Consider the following 26,848-nt stretch of genomic DNA (forward strand, 5'->3'; position numbering starts at 1 on the left):
ATTATTTACAACATACTAATTTTATAAGTCGTCTTACAATTTCTGACTGGTGATAAATATCAAGAATTACAAGAAACAGGAAAAATTTAATTTCATCAGTTTCAACGTTCTACCGCTAGATGGTTAAGATGGCTCTCTGCAGCAGAAGTTTTCTCAGTTTTGATTACTAACGCTCTAACTAATTTAAAAGGCTATTAATTAAATTTCATTGTGATTATGGAATGTTATAAATGCGTTTACCGATCACAAAAGTCGCTTATTTGACAAAAAAAAAAAAATGCAATTTTCGGTTTCGTTTATTTCATCGATCATCACTAGAGAGCGTTACTGGTATTGGTTTGCAGAAGCGCGCAAATACGCGTTATACGGGAGTCTACTACACATTTTAATTCGTTTTTATCATACCAACGAATAAATTAATATAAATAAATAAAGAGCAAGAAAGAAATACTTACCGTGCATTCTCCAAGCACAAGATCACAGGTACTCGCGTGTCCATTGCAGTCACATTTTACGCACACATGTTGATCCTGATGATCTGATTCATTCCTTATCACTTTTACGTATCCCCATGCGCAATTTTCACAAGAAAGTCCGATATATCCTTCAGGACATTCGCAAACCTCAACGAGACTGTTGGATTCATCATTGGACACGAGTTCTCCGATTGACAGAGTAGCAGACTGGAGACTGAAACACGAAGAGGTTTTTCGAAAATATTTAATTCTCCATTGAGGAACAGGAAATGAAAAGTAATGCTTAATTTAATTTGCATACCTTCCTTCGATCTGCTCAGTATGATACTGCGCTCTTATCATAAGATACTTCAAATCCGCGAGCACCTGTATCATTTGTATCCTGGTAACAGGATCTCCGCGAAATTCGGTTCTCCTCTGCCTGGTAGGAATATCTTGAATCTCACTGCGCACATGATACCAGCCATTTTCACTTAGAGCTACAGTAATCTCAGCTTCCTGACCATTATACTGTTCTTCGCCGTGAGCAATTCGCATGCCATTATTACCCTAAGAGGAAATCAGAACGAGAAATTAATTCAAAAAAAAATATTAATCATTATGATCTACGTTATGGATAATGAGTTTGTTAATTGTTTCTTGCTAATAGAGATTTGCATTAAATGTTAAAAAGTCTATTGTCGATATTAGAAAGAAAATGATTGATGATATAAGTTTTTATAAAATCAAATTTTAGAATCTTTAATAGTTTTTTTTTACTAACTTTGCCATTTGTTCTTTAGAATTAATTTAATTAACTGATTATTTTTCAAGTTCAAATTTGTATTCAGTGTCATCGTCTGAATCCTGTACTATCATTAATAATATTTCTATTATTATTGTTTAAAGTATTTGATATTAAAATAATTAGTATTATTACTACTATTATATTTTATAAATTTGGATTACGATTAACTCAGGCTCTGTTATTAATTTTAATTTTAATCAATGCACCGTTGTAAATATCTCAGATGTCTAAATCACGATTGCCCCATCCACCATCATTCAAGGATTAATATACTTATTAATGATCTCAAACTGTTGAGTATTACATGAAAATGTCTTCAAGTACAAAGTGTACGTGTTTAAAAATACTGCTAACTATGATGTTGACATAAAACTGCACTTATTCACCCTTCTGATGCATTCATTGCTCAACGTGTACTTACAACAAGAATAACGTTGGGTCCCGTGGTCGGTTTGCCGCTGGTATCACCACGCATAACGACCCAGCTGACAGAATAAGTAAGATTGCTGCCATACGATGACAGACGATTACCGCAATAAATTCGCGGAGCCAACCAGAATGGACTATCGTATTCGACGTCAAAGGCTGCCACCGTCAGCCAACCGCTGTCTGTGTCCAAAATTGGAATAATTGCACGGGACGCATTCATATCGGTAATTAACCAATCTTCTAATGACGATATCTGCATTTAATTAACAAAAATTTGTTAATGCGCTAATGTGTTGAATTACTTAAATATTTAAGTAATTATATTTTTGGAAAGGTTTTTCAAAATTATTTGAGAAATTGACTTTTTGAGCCCAGATAAAAAAATATCAAGTTTAATTAATATACCAAGTTCTAGCAATTAACTTAACAGTGATATGTTTATTAACAATACGATGAATAATTTTCAAATTATTGAATTGCCAAATGAATAAAAACTCACCGAAGAATAAGTCAATTTTGCTGTGCTGCAGCGATTACTGATGCCAAAACAATAACACGAAAGGCAACCGTCAAGATTTTCTTTGGTCAAAGCAAAATGTCCTAATTTGCAATGGTCGCAGAATTCACCAGCAACGTTTGCCTTGCACAGACAATCACCCTCGCAATCGTGAGATGGTAGAATCCCTCGGGAATCACAAGGACAAGGCATACAATCTGGAAACTGACGATATCCAGCCGCGCATTGGTCACATTTGTAGCCGGAGTAACCAGATTTGCATTCACAAGCACCTGCTACCTGGAACACAATCGGTGTTTATAGGAGAAATCCCAATCGATAATACATTTTTTTTCTATAAATTTTACATTATTTTCTTAACAGTAGACTCTTGTTATATTGCTACGGATGGGGCTGTAGCTGGTTGTAGAGAGGTAAAATTTTTAAAACTTCCAAATTTTCAATTGGAGAGGAAAAGGGAAATAAAAATATAGGCTATAATAGTGGAAACGTGGCACTAGTATACATCAAAATTTTTATGAAGGACAAATCGTTCACGTGGCAATATAATGAGAGTCTACTGCATACATAATTTTATAAATAGATACCATGTTAAATTTTGGAAATGTCACATTTGAATTTTGTTTGTTCCTTTTACTAGATATTCACATAAACATACAATAGATAAATTATTAATTAAATCTTAGTCACGGATTACGACAGAACGGATGCCGCAGCGAAAGGGTTAAATTCAATTTACAGTCCAATCAGTTCATACAAAAGTGCAATGTAACACTTATCTGAACGGTGTAAGAGGATTAAATTACCGATTGCAATCATGTGTCTGTGCGACATGTGCCTTACCTTTCCCATGTGCGTGTAAGAGTCATCAGGAGTGCAGTAACCCGTGCTGCCATAAACGTTGCAATCGCAGGGTATGCAAGGTTCTGGTGCATCAGGTGCAACACCGTTCGGCCTATAATATCCAACTTGACAGTTCTCGCAATTGATACCCGCGGTGTGCTCCTAAAACAGAATCATTTTTTTTTAATTAATATTGATGCTTATAATAAAACTACCTGTTTCTGGTTTAATTATTCCTTAGTCTAATTTTCTACTGTCGTTATTAATTTTGCAGATTAATTTTTCAAAAATCCACCCCATTACAAGGAAAATCTAATATTAATATTATATACAAATTTGTCGGATTATTAGTTTTTAATAAAGCTTCAAATAATAATTGTTATATAAATAGGGTAGCGTATATCGATATTGACTAGATTAGATTATAACTGCGGCTCTCTACATGGTCCGCCGTGTTGGGGGTCTCTCCATGGTCCGCCGTTCGAGGGTTAAAAATCGCATTATATTATACTTTGTACTTTTTTAGAAAAAGGATCTATCATTGCTATCGGGATCAACAATTATATACGTTACCCTATTAATTAATACCTTACATTTTTTCATTATTTTCAAACAGAAACATTACTGAAGGTTTCAAAAAAAGAATTTCCAATTTCCAATGGTACACATTCTTTTCGCCCTCCTGGGTGGGCACACACTTTTAACACTTACAACCAACTTATGTTTAATAAATAGTATAGTAATAGCCAATGTAAGTTTAATTAACGGTTAGAGTACTTTCTAGGATACTTTTTTCATGGTAGAAGAAATTTTGATAAGGACGGCGAATGGTTTTTGAAATTCGGGCTTACTGTGCAATTAATGCAGACACCACCACCACGAAATTTCCCACGAATGTCCATGGACATTCTTCTGTCGGCCACATCCTGATCATATCTGCAGGAGGTTGCATGTCCATTGCAGTTGCATTTCTCGCAGTGAAAGCCCTTCGCAGCTGTGCCAGGTTTCCACGGAATCTGATTGTACATTGGACAGCATTTTTCGCATCTTTCGCCGCACGTGTGGCGCTCGCATTCGCATTCTTGATGCTGAGAAACAATACCACCTCTTAATGGAGACCTTATCAATCCTCTTGTTACTGATTATTATCTATTTCCATCAGTTTGTCAGTGAAATCATTTATATTATCATTCATACATTTATTAATGTCTGCGGTGAAAATTAGAATGTACGTTTGTAAGTTCAACTCTGTTCAGCCTGTGATTTGTATTTTAGTTGAAAAATATATTAATAGGCAGCGTGGATGTTCCAGTATATGTTATGGTAAATAAATTAGTCAAATAAAGTTAGTGTCATGAAGTGATTAAATATTTTTGATTCTTTACTAAAATTAAAGATATAATAAATTTAATTGAAAACGTGAGACTAAGGAAAAAATTTGAACTACGATGATTTATTATAGCCATTTGATTTTTAAAATCTTATAAAAATTTACCGTGTTATAGCATCTATATATATGTAATTTGATAAGGGTGAATATTGCACCTTTAATCCCATCCTACTATATCTCTACCGCGAAACTAGTTTAAGAGAAAACTGAATTAAGAAAGTGATACGTATTGCCCTTCCGGTTTCCAGTCTTTTCCCTTGGTTTTTGAATCAATTAACGTAGAAGGTGTAATGGATGACACGGTTCGCATAAGCACGCTTTATAAATCGTAATGATCGCTATGCTGAAGTTACTTCTTTATGTTTCACGATATCTAGCTGTGCTTTACGCATTGCACTCGAATGGAAGATAGAACGGCCACGCAATCGCCCCTTTGTAACATTTTGAAATTTATACGAACGTTAAGATAACCGGCTGCACGTTATCGGACACATTAATTTACCATGGGGCTCAATTGGTCTGCGAATGCTATCGCCAAGTCTATTGTAAATTGTAAATTACCACGCGAAATTTATTCATTTCTAATTTAGAAATATACTTGTATTTACTTGGACTATCATAGTAAACTTTTATTAATTTATCTTTTATGAAAAGCTAGTGTATAGAATTACAATTTTTTCCAATTATTAATTACCTCTTATCTTCAATATAAAATACAGACTATTATTTAAAGCAAAATCGATATACTTCATAATAATACTTAATTTTCCTTAAATTATTGAAATTTCAAATTTTTACAAAGATGTTATAACCACTTCAGAAATTTTTCATAATAATAGTCATTTTTAGTTGTAAAAAAGATTGTTTTCTTTTGGTTGAAATGAGTATCATTATCGTTGAACGGTGCTAATAGAATATTGTTAGATACCGGATCAAGTTATTTACGGCAATATAGAGAACATGAATAAGAGCGTAAAGTGCACATAGGAAAATCACTATCGCGGTAGTAAATAATATCGTGCACTTTGGTTGCTGAGAGTACGAGATGACGCTCAGTTTCCCTTTTAAAATGACAAGACCACACGCGTTGCATTAACTTCGTGTTTCGCCTGTTTAAATTTATCTATCCTTCCAGTTTATGTGGATGTTAGAAATAGGTATCCAAAAATGGTCACGTCAAATCTCCTACTCCTCACTTTTTAATTATTTCATCGTTGCTAAATTGCTCATTCCTATCCAGATAATCCATGCATTGAGGTAACTAAGATTTTTCTCTAGAGTGAGCTAAATTTTCTACCATTACCAGAAGTGCAAAGTATCTACAATTATTTTGACAAAATTTTATTTCTTATTATTTTATTATTAATATCTTTTAGTGTTGTATTAAATTATGAATGTAAATTAGTCGAATATTATAAGAGGAGTAGGTCTTCCTTCCCTTAGATTGCCATTTTTCTTAGAGAAGCTAATATCTAATGTAAATATCTTCCTATATTAATAAAAAATAATTATCTTTAAATGATAATATCCTTACATGTTCGAGAGTGGGATCATTTACCTTATCTGAAAAAGGGGATTTAATCATTTTTCTAATTTAAAATAAAAAACTTCATTTTGGTAGTTTTGCAAGATAATATATTATAATTAAATCTTCACTTTAAACTGCTTCATTTTAGTCAATAATTAAAGATTCATCGGTAATAATGGCATTGTACGAACAGTATGTATTGCGATAAGAAACTTACGAGACGTGTTTGCATTGTAACTCGAAAGATATTGAGTCGCGGATGAGACCAGTGAATCGTAACCAACACTTTTTACGATACATCACAGACCTCATTGTATTTTCATTAATGACCATATTGTCATTCATAAGAATAGACACACCGCGAATGATTCAATGAAACATTATCGTATGATTTAGTGAGATCGATGCATCGAGAGCTTAATTAATGTCAGCCTTGTGATATATAATAATCAAGAATCACGTACACGTGGTTAATATCTTATTAAAATTATACAAGGTCTGTAATGTGATACAGAAAAGAGAAAACAGTAAGAATAATTAATATGATTTTTCACTCTGTGTACATAAATATATATTATAAAATAATATTATTTTTTCAATTATATTCACACTTTGATGGGTGCATATTTTGTAGGATCTATGACTTTGATGTATAATGGATAATGACAGTTTGATTGAGATGTAACCCGAAATATTTCAGACGTTTTACTGTCATTTATTCAGCAATGCGATTACAATTCGATCTACGTGGCAATCGTCAGCCGAACGGTATACCGAACTCGGCCAAAAACTAATTTAATTTATCCTGCTGAACCACGCCAAAATTCAATTCTAATCAGTCCATCGTAACGTCAACAGTGTCACTGTAAAAACTTTCGATCACCACTCCATCGTGGTCCTGACGAATCTCTTTTTTTATTTGATTCAAGACAAGACTCGAAACAAGAAGCGGAATTCGTTGTTCATTAATGAGATTATATGAAAACATCGTGACAAATGGAAAACGCGTTTATGGTGATGATGGAAAGTGGTATTTTAAATAGTGAACAAGAGAAGCACTGTACTGCATTAATAGGATGCACTATTTTTTAGCGTTTCTGAAATATCATATGTCATTCTTCCAATCACATGTGGTTTTCTTAAACTTCCTATAAATAACTATGAATAACCCCATGCAGTTTTATTTATTAATTTCTTCTAAAGAAAAAAAAATATATATATTATAGTTTTTTGATTCTTTAATAAAATTATATAAATTATTATTCTATTTTTTTTTTTAATTAATTTGTGAAGTTGCATCAACCTAATAAGTAATTAACGATCACAATATAATTAAATACAAAAAATTGAATTAAGTGGAACATAGCAATACCATTAAGAAAATTTAAAACATATCAAAATATTCAAATGGTAGTTTAAATAGAAATCTAAGAGATTCACCTTCGTTTCTAACACGATCCTTGAACCAAAACCCAGTTAGAAATCGCATCGAATTGAACTCGATGGTGTTCAACGAGAACCGATCACTCGTAACTCATGAGTAGAATCCAAAGAATAATGGAACACGAGAACAGTAATAGGTCCTTTGACAAGAAAATACCGCCAGTTATTTTTCCGATTCGAATTGTTTCTTAAAGGCAAAACACCACGACATTCGATTAATCCACGATGAAGAAGCATTTGCGTAACAATTAACAAGCATCCTGATTCTTTACTAGAGAAAGCTGAACGATCACGATTGTTCGACTTCGTGAATTACCATTTATGGCCGTTTATGCAGAATTTTTATTTCTGTGACTCTATAAATCCTGTTTTTTTTAATAGCTCTCTTTTGCAATACAATTTTTTAATACAAGATCATTTAAAATTTTAAGAATATATAATATCAGTATACTTCTATGCTACTATGTTAATATATTACTATATTATTACATTTCCATATTTCTATGTTACTATATTTTTATTAGATTTATTTTTAGTCCATGTTCAAAGTGGATCAAAAGTCGTGAAACGATCAGAAAAATTCGTAATTTCTTTAAATTTTATCTTTTCCTCTTTTTTCTTCGCAGAAATGTTAAAGTATACAAATATAAATAAAAAGTATTCTCTATAAAAAAACAGAAGTTCACAAAACAGATACTCTAAACTTTTATTTCTGTCTTTAAAACAAGAAACAATCAAGAGATCTTCTAATATACTACATATATAGACTATAAAAATGTATCTGTTTTGTTTTTGATTTCTTTGTGAAGAAGCTTGTACCTTTCATTAGCGAGACAGATCGTAAAAAAAGAAAGAAATAAAATTAATAACCCTAGAAAATCTGAATCGACCACCGAATGATCGCAGAAGAACTTTAATATACAGTAGTTCTTGAAGGGGCCTTCTAACAGGCGATCCTGCCATTAGCAGTGTTGGCAGACAAAGGTCCGACAAGTTTATGGCACTTGCGACAGATTTATTTGCTGGCCCTCAAGGCCTACCCCCTCGAATCTATGGTATTCGCGAAATCTAACTTTAGAAGATTACGACCAGAAGAAAATGAAACTACCCTGACGATTTGCTTTCTTTGCTTGCCCCTGTGCTGTCAACATTTCATTGTTTAATTGACTCCAAATTAAATATCAATTATTTTTTCATTTTTTCATTTAGCTAAAGGACAATACAAATCCAAATACTATATTTTAAAATATTTGAAAGAAATAATTAGGTACACTATTTTAAGGTGCAGTTCTAACTATTATTAAGAAATTATAAATTCTCAATAATTAAAATAAAGTCATTGAATTTGAATTGCTTTCAACTCAAACAATTTAATAGTTAGAATACTTAAATTAGTTTATTAATTTGGTTTAAATAAGAATATTTTGAAAAATACAAACAATTCTTATGTTAGAAGTGAAGAATTGTTAAAATTGAGGTGCATAAGTGTTAAGTTTCTTTGATAGTACGTTTAAAAAGTCTTGTAACTGGTTTGAAGCCAATGTGTTAATTGCAGAACTTGTTGCGTGAATTTTACGACTTGTAATTTAACGCGAGTCAATGTGTGAATCACAAGTAGTCGTAACTCGTTTTCGGGTAACACGTGTAGCGTGTATTTGTATAATATTTTAATATTGTATCTGTTTACTGTTGACAATGTATGTGCAGAATTTATTTAAAATTACCATACTAAAGTAATTTATCGAAATGATTATAATTACAAAAATTTTTAGTTAAAATAATGAAAGATTATAGAAAAATTAAAATTAAAATTGAAGAATTTATAGATTTCAGAAGTTCAGAATTTAGAATTAAAATTAAAATTAAAATTAAAATTTTAATTGATTTTTTGACTCACCCCATGATGAACACTGTATCGACATCGTGCCGCATGACCGGAACACAAACACCTTCCACCGATGTTGATTTCCTTTATCGAATAAAAAGCACGTCTTTTATCGGCAATTGTTTCGCCATTGCGTCGAAGACCCTGAAGTCGAAGCCGTACGTATCTGGCTTGCGTGAATTCTTGAAGGGTCGTGCTGTGGTTCAGGGCACCAGGTCTACCGTTCACCAGGTGTGTATGGATCTGCAAAACAAAATAGTTCATCGATGACCCTATTACTCTGATTACCTTTTGTTTTAAATTAAAAAAATATGAATGAACTTAACACATTTTGCATAAGCTATCTGTTAACTGTCTGCCAACAGTGATGAAATAAATCATTCTCACGAATGGTACCGCGAGTTAAAAAGAAAACGAGTTCCGTAAATGGCACCACGCGGTTCCTAATACGGGACAATTACATCGCTTTCAGAATAAACGCACCTACACTTTCCTAAGCTTGATCTTTCTACTAATTTTTTCGCCTAATTGCACAGGATACGTGACATTTTCTATGGCAAATTGTAGACAAACTTGTATTAAATTAGCTTGTTATCTCAGTTATATTTTAACTAAAAAAAATTCTTATTAAACAGCAATAACAAAATTGATAGCACAGACAATAATTAATTTAGATGATTTCTCTTATACTCAACCACTTGTAAGGGTTAATTTTAACCCTTTGCAGTTGTATTTATTTAAGGACATAGGTACTCATCTGGTCTGAATTATTTTAAAGTAACTAATTATAAATTTCTAATGAAGGAGATAAAAACAAAATTTGAAAAAGCCTTGGAAATAACATAAAGCCTTACGCATAAATATTTAAAATGAAACATCGATGTAGAAGCTGAGAGCTATAGAGCTGAGATAAACATTTATCAAGGGTTAATATTTAAATGATAAAAATGTTCCAGCAACATTTTTTCAGCTCTGATAGAAGTCACATATGAAGAGTGTACGTTCGAAACTTCGAAAGCTTCCCGATTTACGTTGCTCGTTGAAATCTACCCGCGTACAGAAGCGCAAAACTGGCAACCCCCCATAGGAGGTGCGTGCGTGATAGCCCCATATAAGGTCAGTCTACACCATACATGGTCGGAATGTAGGGATCGCCGTTTTTGTATCATCGATTCCTTCTCCTTTTTCCTCTGCTTCTACGACCGATCTCTCTGTCACGCTTCTTTTCTCGTCCACCTCTCGGTGTACACAAAACCGATTCCGTGTACACGGCACTCGTGCACGGCTATAAGCTCTAATTATCCGCCGGTCTTCCGAGAAATCTGCTAATTTTCCCTCACCGGCCGGTTCTTACGCTTTCGCGAGACCCTCGAAGGCTTGGAACAATGAAATTCGAGAGAAACTCGTCGAAGGATAATAATTTCTATTTTCGAATGAAAAACACACTAGTATGTAACATTCTTAAGGGGTGAAACCACCCCCTTTTAAAGCAAGTTGGTTCGTTTAATAATTAATAGAAAATAGATAATGAACGAGATTTGCAACCATAATGTGTAGCTCACTGTGGATCTTATAATAGAAGGGTTAAAACGTATCCTGGGGCCTTCTTTTCCTATATCCTCTATTCCTCTAGAGAAGATCATTGTGCTCAATTAATATGCAATCACATTTTGGAATTATAAAATCTTTGATACTAAATACGTAAATCGTTAAAATGTAACTCTTCAACAAGATCGAACCATCATTTAACACTTATAAAAAGCATCAACTCGGATCGTTAGTTGATTCAGGTCACTTGAGTTATGTTGAAAATTTCTCTATATCTTAAGGACGATCGAGGCAGGTATAAAAAAGTCCGGTGTTCAACGGAAATGCCTCTGAAGAGTTGTTTCCGTCGAAGCATCCCGTGGCTCGTACAACATCGAACCATCGGCCAGCTAATCATCCAATCATGTAATTACACGAACGAGTACACGGAACGTAAGATAATTAATGATCTCGGTTGGAACGGCTACCGCGTCAAGACAAAAATAATAGTCGATTTCGCGCGTCAGATTTTCGCGAGGAACGCGAATAATAACACACCATTGCCTCTTAACGGGAATGAAGAATAACTGACACTTGTAAAAGTCCTTGGAACATCGTTCCCTTGTCGTTCTCTTCCTTTTCTCACGAATTTCTCAATGATCAATAGTCATTATGACTCAACCCTTTCCTGGTCAACGGTACAAATATGCTCCATTTATTATTAGCTTTGTTTGGATTGCTCAATACTCAAGATAATAAATTTGTTAAAATGAAAACTAAAGAAAAGCGACGATGTTACCAAGATTATTATTTATTTTATTATAAGTTAAAGTATACGAGGGGGTAATTTTTATGAGGATGTCAATTATCAGTTATGTTCCATTAATAAATAGTTAGGAACTTACATAGTTTAATTTTAATTTTGAAGGTATTGAAAAATGTATAAATTTTACAAAAATATAGACTTTTCAAAATTTGTAAATTTGACAAATTTTTAAAGACATAAATTTTCTTGAAAATTCTGAAAGTCTAGGAAGCCTTAGGAGATGTGAAATAATTTATTTCCTAGCGATATCGTATGTCATTAGAAGTTACTTAGCACTAGAATCCAGATCATTATTTCAACCAAATGAGTTAAGCGATCCCAAAAGATAACAGTTGTTCATTGCATAAACAAATAGAGGTTGAACGAGCCATCAGGCTGTGATCTCGAATAATTACTACTCGTTCGCAATCGTACGATCAACCTTCCACTTTGACTAACTACTGCCAGAAGATCGATGGTATTGCGGAAAGAAATCGTAAATCATGTGGTGAAGCCTTGTAATTTTGTTATGTGCTCTTTTTAACACGGTGGGTTAATTGTAATTGATGATTAGAATACCTATGAGTCCTCGAGTTTACTGATGATTAAGTACTTGCTAACGAAAATTGAGTAGCAGAATTTCTATTTTATTTAATTATAGAAAATAGTTAATAAAATTTCATTGTACTTGTAGAAGATATAGATAACGAGATATTTCAAGTTTTTAAATTTGTTGAAAAAAGTAAATAGTTCCATTACAAAGAAAAGTGCAACTGCACTTCGCTGGTGCATCATAACACTTACGAAGATAAGTTCGCAGATGATACATTTGAATTTTCTTAGCCATTCATTTATAAAACGATTCAAAATGTCAATAGCAATATTAATTTTCACTGCAGCTATCAAAGTTGCAATTATTTACTGAAACAAGTAATGCACTTACCTCTCCGTTTTCCATAGGCGTCTGCCTGGAATGAACGCTGGTGCACACGACCTCATCATCGCCGATATAAACGGGTTTTCCGGAAACAGGCGGCACGGAGTATCGTGTCCAACATTCTTCATCGCTCGGTGCATAATACTGCCACGGTTCAAAATTTTCACCATCGATAGATCTTTCCAAAATCCAAGCTGCTGGTCGAGGAGAATTTGCTGCCTTTACTATCACGTACTCTATTTGATACACCTGTAATCAGTCAACGTTCACATCAATGATTATAACTATGATTACAATTAATATAAAATGTAAATTTTAAATGAACTATAAAAATTTGCCACTATGCAATTACATTAATAAATACCAGACACTAATGTAATTATAAATGATTTAAAATAGAAAATATTTGACAAGTCTCGAATGTACCACAAGTTTCGTCATTTCATGGATAAGTAATAATACACACAGAACACCTACGATATCTCCAACCATCTCATTTCAGTATTGTATAATAGCAAAAACCGAGATGGAGGACAGAGATCCATAGATATCCTGCAGTTCGCTCGGGTCCCCGCGGTGTCCAGCGAATTTTCTGCCGGATAATTAATTCCAGACACGCAGAAATAGCATGAAATAATTCACATAGCTGGATTGCTTGCCATCTATCCAACTAAACCATGTTTCCTGCAGCGTTAACAAATAACAATGTATGATCGCCGTTATTACACTGCATGTATCTTGCGCGTTCACCAGAAAATTCTTTCTTTTTTTAAATTAAATTAGTGAAACAGGAAGGATGAATTATTACCCACCTATTACGAATATTATTTTCTGTTGAATTATTCGGAAAGTTTGTAGAAAAAGAAAAAAAATGAAAAAATAAATTAAGAAATGAAATGAAATAAAAAGAAAAATGATAAGTGTTATTGATTTGATTCTTATTTCGTACACACGGAACGTTAAAGTCTAGAGTACTCAGCAGTCAAAGGGTTAACTAAGTTCAAAAATAATTAAAATAAAATAGTAAGGTGCACAGGCAAATTACTTATGCTAGTATACCTACTATTTAATAAAAGTACATAGTAAATTAGGCTTTAAATCTAGGCAAATCATTGATAGGATATTAAACCTAATTAATAAGAAAATAACAGTGAAAATCCAGGTGAGTCATAATGAGCCCACCTTAATTATTCCGAGCAACATGATCCATCATATCTCCGAAAACTCAAGGTTAGATTATTAATATAAGTCTCAACCTCTCCTGTTTTCTTTCATAATTTGTCGAAAGTAACAGTAACTCAGAAGAGGACTACCGTGTCACTGGTGGACACACGTTGGCCTGTTTCGTCGGGTTAACAAGACAGGAGTCCCTCATTCTCTGGTCGGGTCCGTCTTTGTCGTTGTCCTGGTTGCGTCGTCGTTACGCCGGCATTGTGAAGCCAGACCGACGCCCACTTTCGGACCATAAAGACAGATCGCATGTCCACGATACTGGCGGGGTCCGTTTCCTTCTAAGGACTTCGTCCGGAACGCTCGGTTCGAGTCCTGAGGAAGCGGACTTCAATTATCCTTTTACTCCCGATACCCGCGACGATCCTGTATGTTATGCAGATGGGATCCTCCTAACTAGTCGAATCATGGAAATCCATTCTTTAATATTAATTTACATCGATCCCTTTGCTTTTGAGCCGAGAAATCCCATGACACGTTGACGAAATTTCTTTTAGGCTTACTTGATGCAAATTTTCTAATTAATTTTCAGACATTTTTCGGCAAGATTTCTCGCGATACTGGAAAATTTTGAGGTAATTTGGTAAAAATGTGATCAGCAATGGAACTTTTCTTTTCAGTGATTTCTAATTTTCAATCAACCCTCGGATGCTGGATCGTCAATATAGCAATAATTAAAATTTAATTATAGATTATATTATTTTTATTTTCGTAATTTTCTACCAAATTGAAAGCTCCAGATTTGAAATATTCAATTTAATTTCCTTCTCATTGATTTCTAATTTATTCTCATTTATTTCAAGGAAAGCTTGAAATTTGAAACGGTTATTTTTAAACAATCCCCAAGTTTAGTTTTAGACCAGAATCCTACGAGGGTTGAAAGCTTTGCACGGTGGCATCGAATCAGTTCACGAAGCAATCTGTGTTGTCGATATTTACAGACGCGGTGGCAGCTTGAAAGCTCGACGACGACCTTACAAGAAGAAGCAGAACAGAGAGGAAAAGTACAACCGCGGCGTGCAAACGTTCCAAAGGCTAAATATTTACACTGGCTGCACGTGTTCGTCTGCTTCGACTTGCTATCAACATCGCGTGCTTCGTCATGGGGTAGGTCGTGTACCAAGTCAAGAACGTATTCGGAGTTCAAGGTTGGTGCTTTCTACATGGTAACCAGGCTATTGCTTTTTCCCTGCCGCTTCATCCACTTCGAAAAGACAGAAGAAACAAATGTCCTTACTACTTGGATGCTCTTTCAAAAAACGTGGACACACAAACCTGATTAACTTACAGTCATTCAAGAAATTCTAACAAGGGATGATGCCGAACTAGAAATTTCAAAAAATAATGAAATTTTGTTTATATGTAGGGACTTCATAAGAAAATTCCCTACATATTATGTAAAGAGGACCATTTTAATTAAAATATAGAATACAAAACACGTTTGGGATTCTTTAGAAAGGTAAAATGTTTCATGAAATTTTTTATCCTGAAAGAAAATTTGTCAAGCAATCATTAATGGCAGGAGGCATCTCGAAGTCATCGTCGCGCAATCACGTTCGTTTTCAACAAGTCACACAAAAAGGTCTTAGTTAAAGGACACTGCGTTTATCTTCGATGGGGTAGCATCAGTGTAAATACTAGACTCGATTGGATGACCCTGCAAGAAACCACGTCGAGAACTGTACTCGACGCACCCCATCACGACCTTTTCATAGCGTGATAGACTCTCCAATCATCGTGTTACAAGCCGATAGAAATTGCTCGCTCACGTCCTACCTAGATCTCAATCTACATTGCACATTCTTCAAATTTTAAATTATAGCAAAAGTTTACTTTTCAAGATGCTGTTATCCTTTATCTCCATATAGGGACTAAAAAAAGGTTGAAAAAGGTCAAAATGAATAAAATTGCATTTAAAATCATATAATTTGTCGCAGCTACACTTTTAACCCCTAGCTGGCACACATCACCAGAATAAAGAAATTTTATTTTAGTAATTAATTTAATTTAATTTACTTAAAGTGACTTAAATTGAATCTGAATTATAAGTTAATTATAATGTAAAGGAATTATTTTTAATTTTCTTGAAAAAGTAAAAGATTCTAAGAGATGTTATTCTGTCAATGTAAACCAGGTATTCTTTATGCATTCTTCTTTTTTTTTAAGTTTGGACTACAGGTCAAAGGTCCTCGACACTTATCTCCTTCTGTCCACGTGTGTGAATACCATTGTACTTCAACAATAGCGATGTTACAGCACAATCGTCCCCGATCTACACGCGTCTGTAGCAATGCTAAGCTGATCATCGAGTCAGGGCCCGAGGTGAATCCGGTCATTATTGACTTTCTTCATCTCTCGAGCTTCCACTATAAAGCCATTTCTGTCATTCGATGCTAATACCAGCCGTATCCTTACAAGGCTATGGATGCGTTCGAGCTTGGAAGAAGGCGACTAGTTGTCGACTCGATCGTGGGAGCCTTCTTCAGGATACGGTTGGTTTGGCCACGAGAATTCCGCTACCTTTGCTCGGCTTGCTCTCGCGCAAAAAAAAAATCCTATTTCTCGGATGCTACAACGGATATCGAGCGTGACTTTTGCGCTACCGATTCACTTTTGATTTTCTTCAAACCAATCGTGCGTTCAACGTATTTCTTCTTCATTTTTGTTCATCCTTCAGGACGTACACTGTCCTTCAAAATTTTTATAAATTTTCAGAATAAAGATGTTTGCATTTGAAATTATACAGTTATTTTTCTTTCTTTTTAAATTGGAGGAGTGACAGAAAAACAAATCTTAGAAATAAAATATTTAATAACCAACCATCCTATTTTAATTAATTTTGAATCTAATTAAATATATGATAAAGTACACTGTCGAAAATATTTTATTTTTTCGTTTTGAATGGTATTTTATTTTTGAAAATATCTCATTTTCAAGGGTCAAAGATCAAGCGAGGCAGCTTTGTATAGCCTTTGCGTTTCTCACGAACCAAAGGTGTAGGACGTCCCTTTATGGGTACAACTGGAGACCCCGTTTGAGCGTGGCTATGGGGCACCACTAATAAATTGTCATTGTGCACTATCTTGCGAGCACCATAAATGGGGTGCATCGAGTTGCGGGAGCAAGAAAGTTTACCGGACAGGCGGTTCCTGGAGCCGGTAAGGCTTCAAGTGCTCCTCTTTGCGTCGTTCAGACTCGTTCTTCAGGGTCCAGAGTTTCATCGAAGAAAGGGGCGGCAGTTGTCGTTATTAGAATTCTTGGACGTGGTTGTTTTCGAAGAATAAAAAAAAGTGACACATTACCTACCCATATTAATAATATCCTTAATAACTTCATATCAATTTTCAATCAAATTTATGACATGAATCATCAATTATTTCAGTAAAAGGAAAATGCAAATTCTTTCACTTATTCTTAGTCGTCTGTCTGTTCATTTAATAATTAATATATTCTAAACTATTCTTAAGCAAATATTTTTATCAGAGAAATAGTTCTTTTCTCCGAGCTTTCAATTTTATGTCTCTGATATCGTAGAAAAAAAAGACGAGCTTAACCACCGTATCATCAGGGCCATTCATTCTACGCCTCTGTATAGTGCTTACTTTTGTTTCTACACGCCGGATGATATAACGCCAAAGTAAATTGCACACTCTATTCTCGGTGTAGGGCAGATATTCTGAATATACAAGCAACCGCTATTTTCTGACCGAGCGAGATGCAACGCTCGCGCGATGCGTGAACCGGAACGAGCAAAAAGACGCGAAGCAGATAATGCAGATGTAATTTTCAGCCTCGAGATTTCGCGAGAGAGCGTCGAAAGTGTGACTTATTGTTAGTATCTATAATGTTGTCACCGTAATTAGTAGATCGATAATGTTTATGCAAATGTACATTTTGAATAACGGTAGTTGGACTTGAAATCTTATTAAATTAAATGATTTTTATTTTGCATACTGTGTATATATTTAATTGATTATTATATTCAGAACTAATCCGTAAGATAACTAATAAATAAATTCAATATTTTCCAAAATAGTTCAAATGCAAGCCATGAATAAAATTTGAAATACAACAAATTATTTGATATTTTTTTAAAATGATTACATAGCAATAAGATGAAGAAAATCATCAGCATTAAGATACAATAAGTGTTAATAATTATAACGTGAAATAGCAATAGTATTTTGTATGGTTAGGTAAATAATTTTTGATACTTCAAATTTTACCTTCCAGCGTACAATATCAATTTTATTCATGACTACTATTTTCATTTTTGACTTATCAAATTATAATAAATGATTTGAAGAAACTTTAAAGAGACAAGAGGAAAAGTAGTAAAGTTAAAATGTTAATGAATTAATGAAAAACACATTCTGTATAGTGAATCTAAACAGATTTTACAGTACTTCGAAGAGTTTCCAAGGATATACCGGTTCACAGGATAAACGTGTGTTCCCGAGGCTCGATTCTTGGAGCCGGTACAATAAAGAAGGGAAGAAGCAACGAGAGGGCGGCAAAAGAGAAGCTAGGGAGCCTTGTATCGTAAACAGATCTCACGTCTCGTTGTTATCCACGACAGGATCTCGAGAAGCGACACCTCCGCTTGTGGACAGTGCAGAATTGCAGGTTTACACGTGTGTAGCCACACTCGGTTCCGCGTGAACGTTTTGCCGTTTCACGCGTGTCTGTCGCTAACAATAAGCATCGTATACGTACAACCATTTACCTGGCGCTACTATTTGTATCGGCTTGTAACGAGCCGCCACTGCAACAGTTACCGGAGATTTTAATCTTTCTTATTATATCTAGCAAACGGGAGACGGAAGTGACCAACCGGTACAATCATTCTTAGAATCATTTTGTAATTTTTCTTTTTGTATTTCTTAACCCTTTGTGGATGATCGACGCGCATGTACATTCAAACATAATTTATAATTCCGTTATATTTTTAATTTAAAACACAGCTATAAGATTTATAATATATGTTTTGAAGGATGGAATTATTACTTCCTTTACTTTAAATTAATAATATTCTGTGCAAGCTTAAGAATCTTCTGCCCCAAATGGTAACGACAGGTAATTATGATAAGAGTAATTTTGATGTTTCAAGAAAAATAGTTTCAGGTTTATTTTCAAATTTTAATTTTTTAGGTAAAAATCAGCTGTTGGTTAAAACTTTATTGAGTACTAGAGGGACAATTCTTGAAAAATTATTAAAAATGAAAAAATAAAATTTGTCTATGTCAAAAGATTTTCATTTATCGAAGAAATAATATAAAGCTCAGAAAATGAAGATGAAAAAAAGATCTGAAATCAAATCTAAAATTGAAATTATCATCGCTACCTTAGCGACCGTCTAAAGGTTTAATGGTGTTTCGTAACCTGTTGAACGTTCCACGTGAAAAAATGAAATAATAATAGAAACGAAGAGAAGAAACAACAGCAGCGATGTAGCTAACCACAAGATCTCGTAACTTTATATTCAACCAGAAATCCTGGTCGTCGTCGAAACTGACGTCTAGCCGACATGAGCCTCATAATCGGATTATGTCGTCTCGCGTTACCTTAAATCCATCTGCAATTAATACGTCCACCTTCTATTTGGTAACGCGATACCACCCTAAGTCCGGTTGTTTTACGCGTGTACACTCGCGATCAAATCAGGCTACCCTATTAATTAACGATACCACTTCCAAAGTACTGATCAATTTTCACATTAATCCTTAGCTGGCACTGTGGGGTATGGGACGACACCCAAATTTTTTCCTTTTTAAAAATTTTAGCTCTATATAAAAATTTGAAAAAGTTAGGAATTTTTGTGTGAAAATTGTTATTTTCTCAATTTTTCTACGTTTCTTAAATTTCTTTTCATATTCAGTACTTAATTTTACTAAAATTAGCCACGAAATATGTTAAAACAACTTTTGAAGATTATCTATGAATTTTTCTAAGTTAAAATAACGAATAGCTTCTTTGCAGGACATATTTTAGTAGTTGGGGTTTTAAACGTCCCAGTGTGCCAGCCATGTTATTCCAGTGAAATGTGCTAGCTAAGGGTTAATATTCCACGATTCAGACCTGAAACATATATTAAAACTTTGTGAAACTTTGTATATTCACAAACAGTGGTGCAACACGTTTGTAACACGGGGGAATCGTCTAAGCAAAAGGGACGAGGTGGACACCGTGCGGTCTGCCGTTTGGATTCCGAGTCCTGGTCCTTTGCCAACGTGATCTTGGCTTGGTTCCTCGTTTTCACGACAGTAAACGATTGCCAAAAGTAATTCGCGTGAAGCGTGGCTGTCGTGGAAACGCGTCCGGACTTGGACGTTAACTAGAAACGGTGACGGTGTGTAGTGGTGAAATTAGTCTGGAAGCGAGGACACGAGGAAGTGCACGCGCCTCGATCCGATATAAACTTCCGTCGAAGAGCGGACCAAATGGTGGTTTCTATTTAGGGTCATTAATCTCTGACAGTGACCAACTCCCGTGTAATATCGGTCCCTTTGAACCAGCACACTGAACGTATATACACATAGTAATTATCTTTTATTTATTTGCCAATTATTTGATTGGTCCGATTAAATATTAATTACATGAAATTTCAAATTTATTTAATTTTTAGTGGATCCTTTTTTGTGAAAAAAGGATGAACGATTAGACTTAACATTTTGAATCAACTAAGTCTGTAACAGAAACGAGGTTCCTTTAGGATCCACGGGGTTTCTCCCATGGATCGTCGAGGTTCGTTCACATTTTTTTCTCCTGCTGTTTCTTTGCTTAAGAACCACCGCCGCGAATACTTGTACGTACGATCGGTTCGGTGCCGGAGGAGCCGAAAGTATGAAGGTACAAGCTGCACAGGTAAATACCTGGCCCGGTATACCTGCGACGCGACATACAACCGCCTCCATAAACGGTCTGCTACGTGCTGCATTTATTTTCTTTTCAGCCCTCTGCTGTTCTTATAGAAAAACTTAATAGTATTGCAAATATTTATCCTAATATATCAAATTTCATTTTTTTTTAAATGTTAAAATGTGATCGTATGAAATTTAAATATTAATTTCTATATTTTTTGAAGCTACCGTAATAAATAAATAAATAGATAAGTACATGCAATCAACTACCTGTTTGTGCTAAAAATTAATACTTTCCAGAGTAATGTATAAAAATTTCGCATTCAAGTATTATTTAAATTATAAACCAGTCATAAATAAACTGTACATTTTTAAGAAAGGTTCAACATCTGGAAGAATCCCAGGTAAATTTTACTAAAGACAGGTAGGAATTCCTAGCAGTACCGTTGGGAAATTATACAGTCCCATTGAGCGCGGAACTACCTTGACACGATCAGCTGTGAGCGATTAAAGGACGAAAGAGAGGCAAGAAGCTTCAGGTGAAATAATCAGTTGGCGACGTCGTGAGCGCAATTATTTAATGCAACGGAACGTTTACCTCCCTCTGTCGCGTGCACGTGCACTCGTCGTCTTCCCTTACGGCTCGTATGAGATCCGTTTAAAAATAACCAGAAGCTGTGCAGTACGGTATGGGCTTAATTGCCGTGAAGTCGACCGACCGTGTGTGTAAGTACATGCACCACGTAACAGGAAGAGATCACATTAAATGCGGAAAGGGTGGTGATAACCCTTCGATACGTTTCTTCTTGCTAAATAAAATAATGACAATTTATCCCTCCCTCATAAATACTTCTAGATTTATTAAAATATTTGTATTCCATTATGCAAAATAAAAAATAGATATGCAAAATAATAGAAAAATTATTTAGAATACTGAATGCTTCACAGGAGAAGAAATAAGAAAATCAATCGCTGTTCAGAATAAAAATAATTACCGCAATGAATAATAAATGATAAATAAGTATAATCGATTCTCTTCTTTAGTTAAACCCGAATAATAAATTCCAGCTCATGCCAGTGAAGTAATACTAAGAGTCATTAGATAATCGACTGGTAAAAGGTTGAACGTTTTCAGCAGGCGTTCATCAAGCAGAATCGAAGTCACGAATTTCTCCCTGTCCCTACCGAGAGGTTGCATTTTCACGCGACCTGTTCGCTTCGTAAACAATCTTAATATCCATAATAAATCAACGTGGTCTCGAATTATATTTAGAAATAGAGTGCCGTTCCTGGCAATATATTCGAATAGTTCCCTTTATTGTCGGCCACTATGTCTCCCAGAACCAGGAGGTTCCATTGATTTATCGTCAGCCAGTTCTCGCCCTCCATTTTCTCACATTTTCAGTCGCCACGACCGGTCACGATCTTGCACCGTATCCTGGCTACTTCCAACCTTTCTTTTCAGATTGCCGTTCGAAAAAATTCTATTTAAAAGTTTGAAAATTCTTTGTTCCAAGTGGGTGGTATTCCTCGGGTTATTACGAAAACGAACTACGTTCATCGAACAGGGATTTATAGCGGCTGCGAGGACGCTAATTGGACGGCTGTTATGGTGGTCGGCGAACTATACGACCGCTTTGAACTTTTACAACTGCACCGTCGAAAAAGCGGACAAATTTTTGTGAACCCACCCCCTTTTCGTTTCAACGATAGTAGTTTGTTCGTTTCTGTGAGTATAATTAGCCACTGTGGGTTTGATATGCTTCTTCTTTGAACTTATAAAAATTTCTGGCAATATGTAATTCTTTTTTATTCATATAATTTCATTTGTTTAAATTATTTCATTAAAATGAAACGAAAGCAGCTACAATTAATCCATCAAATGGAGTCATTCTATTCTTTGATTTTTAATTAATTACTAGTCTTTGTTAATTAAAGTTTTATTAAATCTCATTTAATAATAACTTCATCAAAGAACAATAAATAATTTTTTTGGAAAGTATGCTAATTTTTCCCAAATTTAGAATAGTTCAGTTAAGTCCAAAATATAAAACTGTTGAAATAACGTAAAATAAAAAACGTACATTTTTATTTAAAAAGAAAGTGTGATTTTTATCATGCCGTATAAAACGAGGTATTCTGAATTATAGAAAGGAAAAAGGTAAGTCACGAAAGTACGAAAACCACTGAGCTCTTCGGTGTTCCTTTTCGTACCTGAGATCTCGACTTGCACTTCCTCTCGTCAGTAAAAGAGCCGGCAAGGGGGCCAGGAATAATATCACACGGGCACCGAAATATCTTAATAACGAGTTTTGCCACGGTTCGACTCCGGTTCAAGATAATAATTCACACCGTTCTCTGCGGCGCAAAGAGATGCAACGAGAGAGGCAGAGGATCCAGGTCGAAGGAGAGAAAAGAAATCGCAGGAAAATCAAACAAAGAATGATCGAGAAAAGGGAACAGAGGAAGCTAAATACGGTAAATAACAAACAAAAGAGAAATTAAGCAGAAGAAGAAAAAGAAGAAGAAAGAAACGAGGGCGTGAATGAGAAGGCCGGTGGAAAAAAATGAACAATCAGGCACAGAGTGAGTGTAAAAGGGAGAAAGAGAAGGGTACGCGAAGAAAATAAAAGGAGAAAGGGCCAGCAGGAAGAAAAGAAACCGAGTTCAACGGAGAATCACCTGTGAGCTGAGCCTCGAAAAAAAAAGAAAGGGTAGAAAAAGATGGCTCACAGCAAGGCGGTCTGTAATTATCGCCAGTGGCCGTGGGAATTGAATTACGAGGTAAATTCGTAACGTGCCACGGTGTCCGAGTACCGACAAAAATCAAAGAACCGCCGTACTGCCTCTTAAAGAGTTTCGTGCAGCAAAAAAAGAGTCCCTTCCTGACTGATCATCTGGCACACTTTGGTCCCTCGAACTTACCGTTCGGGAACAAGCAGTTTCTTGTTATTAATGATCGTCTGTACAAAGGGAAGAAAAACTGCATTGGCCACTTTTTAATCCTCGAAAGTTTGCCACTTTTTGCCAACACATCGTAATATTCCTTTTCAAAGTGAAAATAATTGTTTGGAAAGGTGTCATTGGGAAGTGCATGGTATGTAGCCCTCAGAAGATTTCAATCGTGAAGAATACGTGCAGATGTCTTTATTAAACTTCAAGCTTTAAATTGATTTAACATAGCTAGTATTTTGAGGTACATTTCTGTCACGAAATTATGACAGATTTTTTATGCAACAACTTATATTAGCAATCATTGCTTTGATAGCCACTGTTCCCTTTATTTGATATCGAACCATTAATAAAGGGTGCATATATGTCGTAATTTTTGTCAAGTTTTAAGTTTTAAATTGATATATTATAAATGGTATTTTATAATGCTTTTCTGTCATGAAATTTTCTTAATCTAATGTGCATACATTAGAGCCTATCTCAATTTGACCAATTACAATTTCACCCATGTGATTAGATAAACTTAAATTTTTTCTAATTTTTTAAAAATTGCTTCCAAAATGTAATATTTTGAAGCATCCTCAAGAAAATTGGAAGAGTCTTAATCTGGTAATTCTGTTAGCAACCATGACACATCAACCACCTTTGGTCCATCTTAACCTTCAGGGTCTGCGATCGAGGGGACTCGATAAAGGAACTCTCTGTTGCTCGTGTTACGGTAATGCCTCGGTGTAGACTTGAAAAAACGAACGGACGAAGCTGACTCGCTGGTGAAACGATCTTCCTACCCCAAAGGGTATTATTTACCGCGACTTCGTCTTCCTCCATTCTTCTCCCCGGTCGAAGGAGATGATTCATTCAGCGGTTCGAAGACGAGCAAGCCAGGTTCGAGGACCTCGGAACAACCGAAGGGATCCTGGCTCGAGACTCGTTAATCCGTGAACAATGAAAGATTTCGTTGGCGTACTGTCGACCCCAGTCGAGTGCCACTCGGTCTACCTCTTTTCACTTTCGACTCTGACATCGTGAACTCTACCAAAGGGTTACAACTTCTACCTTACCATGAAATCAGTTCTCTTCGCGCTTAACAGCGTTCCACTTTTCGTTACAGCGATACTCCTGTCAGGTTTGTCAAGGTTTAAGATTCAGACAGACATCAGGATAACCTTTGATACATTGTGTAAACAAACGAGGGTATTCCTTGTAACATTTAACCCTAGTTTCTAGGTTAGCATTTAGAAAGTTCCTAGGCCCTAAGATTGCTCTTTCTAGAATCCAGAATGATTATATTTAATTATTAAGTGTAGTCATATAAAAAGATTGAGAGACGATTTGATAAAATATCAATGACCATTGGTGGTTGGACGAAGATGGCTCATCACTCTGGTCATTTTAGGTAGGAACAAATTAATTTATTTCACTAACCGCGTGGGCGTCCGGCTCGGTGCCCCGTCATGCCAATCAGCAGCTCAAACAGAAGTTAAATTTAAAATGAGCCAGCGACTCGAACGAAATGCGAGGAATGCAAGGCGCCCCGTGACTCCGCAAATATATTGAGACTCGTTTGTCGCTACTTTTACGAAAGGGAACGATGTCACTTTGCTTTTAAGCGACATACTACTAGTGCGAACATGGGAAACAGGTCAACTATAGACTGATCATAAAAAACTGTCAAACTCGTTGAATCGGTACGGTAAATACTATTTAGAATTGCTAATTGCCTTATTAGGATAATTTTGATATTTCAGTCATAGTTGGCCACTTTATTTGAAATTATAATAACAAATAAAAAGAGCAAATAATTGCTTCAAATAAGTTTATGTGAATATAAGAAGTTTTTCAAATAAATTCTAAAATCTTATTTGGGAAATAAATTCTTTCTGAGCGATTTATTTGCCAAATATTCGGTTATTTTAAATAATAAAAGTAAATGGATTTGTTTAATGCTGTTTTCATTAACAAAATTGAAAATAACAAAAATAAAATTTGAAGTAAAAAATACAGTTTTTAATATTTAGCCTTCTTTCAATTGCAAATCCGTGCAACCTTCATGTTTACCGACTATGAAGGTGTCAATTCATATTTTCTATTTATTATTTCTCTTGAATCAATTTAACTCTCCTATAGAGAAGCTGAATAAGAAGACTAGATAGCAGTCTCAAAATGATCTTACGTGGAAGATATTCATCTTTTATCGTTCACGAAATAACAGGACACTTATCGTTGGTCGAAATTCACCGCTCAAAGGCATGAATAATGAGTTCAATGGAAGTGAAATTTTTTCTCGGAACAGCAACTAATACAACGAGAACAAACCTAAAGAAATGCTAAACTTAAATACATGCTGCAATAATAACAACATATAAAATTATTATTTCTGACAATTATTCACCTTTATTTTTTATATTTATTGCCTAAAAAATTTGAAATTAGTTGGACAAGTAGTTATTACTTAATGAAACATTAGAAATCACTACGAATCTTAATTAGGGAATTAAAATCAGAGAAAACAATAATATTTAGTAATTGAAATTTAATAATCTTGTATTTAATGAATTTACTGATATGGATACTGTAAGATATTTAATGAATATATAAACGATGCATACCCTATGATTAAATATTTTAGTATTTTAATTAACAACATTCCCTGCACCCTTGCCTAATTCATACATCTATCATCAATTAACTGGATCAGAGATATTAATACCGCATGGTTCAGACAATGAAACATTCAAACGATGCAACAATGATAAAACATGAATTTGATGACTGCTTGTAAGACGAGGAAAACAATCACGAACAATGACGACCGCTCGTAAAATTAATAAGCGCAATGAACGTTAACGAGAACCATAAATATGGACCCCGCAGTCTGCTTATCCGTCGATTAGCATAATCACTGCCAATACCCGTAGACCGTAATTTAAAAATATCTCGATGAATCGTCCTACCATGTTATAAAAGGTTGGACAGGATATGTAGGGCATCCGAAAGTTTGACGCCTCGAAGAAATATGGCAACTTCCTATCTAGACGACGTTTCATTAACATTTTTCTAACATTAACTCCATCAAAATTAAAGAATCCTATCACTTAAAATATATAGAAAATTTATTATTTTTCTTATTTGAAAAATTTTCAAAAAATTATTAATTTTCGCTTATATTTTCAAGATTACAACTATACCAGAAACGATAAAACAAAATCTGCCAATAAATCATTAATATACTGTCTTCT

General features: G+C 34.7%; 1 protein-coding gene across 2 annotated transcripts in view; it reads right to left on the reverse strand.

The window, feature by feature from the left end:
* LOC114882853 (laminin subunit alpha-1) overlaps positions 1 to 26,848 on the reverse strand; it is a 119,922-nt gene that overhangs the window by 68,802 nt on the left and 24,272 nt on the right. Inside the window, exons 3-10 of one of the 2 annotated variants that reach the window (XM_046285342.1) lie at positions 12,574 to 12,816; positions 9,311 to 9,541; positions 3,904 to 4,140; positions 3,053 to 3,214; positions 2,192 to 2,488; positions 1,685 to 1,945; positions 778 to 1,025; positions 456 to 690 (exon numbers count right to left, since the gene is read on the reverse strand). In XM_046285342.1, coding sequence (XP_046141298.1) covers positions 456 to 690; positions 778 to 1,025; positions 1,685 to 1,945; positions 2,192 to 2,488; positions 3,053 to 3,214; positions 3,904 to 4,140; positions 9,311 to 9,541; positions 12,574 to 12,816 — 1,914 coding nt within the window. The remainder of the gene's footprint in view (positions 1 to 455; positions 691 to 777; positions 1,026 to 1,684; positions 1,946 to 2,191; positions 2,489 to 3,052; positions 3,215 to 3,903; positions 4,141 to 9,310; positions 9,542 to 12,573; positions 12,817 to 26,848) is intronic. The other variant, XM_046285343.1, reaches the window with a different exon arrangement.

The sequence above is a fragment of the Osmia bicornis genome, chromosome 4 (genome assembly GCF_907164935.1).
Source record: "Osmia bicornis bicornis chromosome 4, iOsmBic2.1, whole genome shotgun sequence".
Lineage (NCBI taxonomy): Eukaryota > Metazoa > Arthropoda > Insecta > Hymenoptera > Megachilidae > Osmia > Osmia bicornis.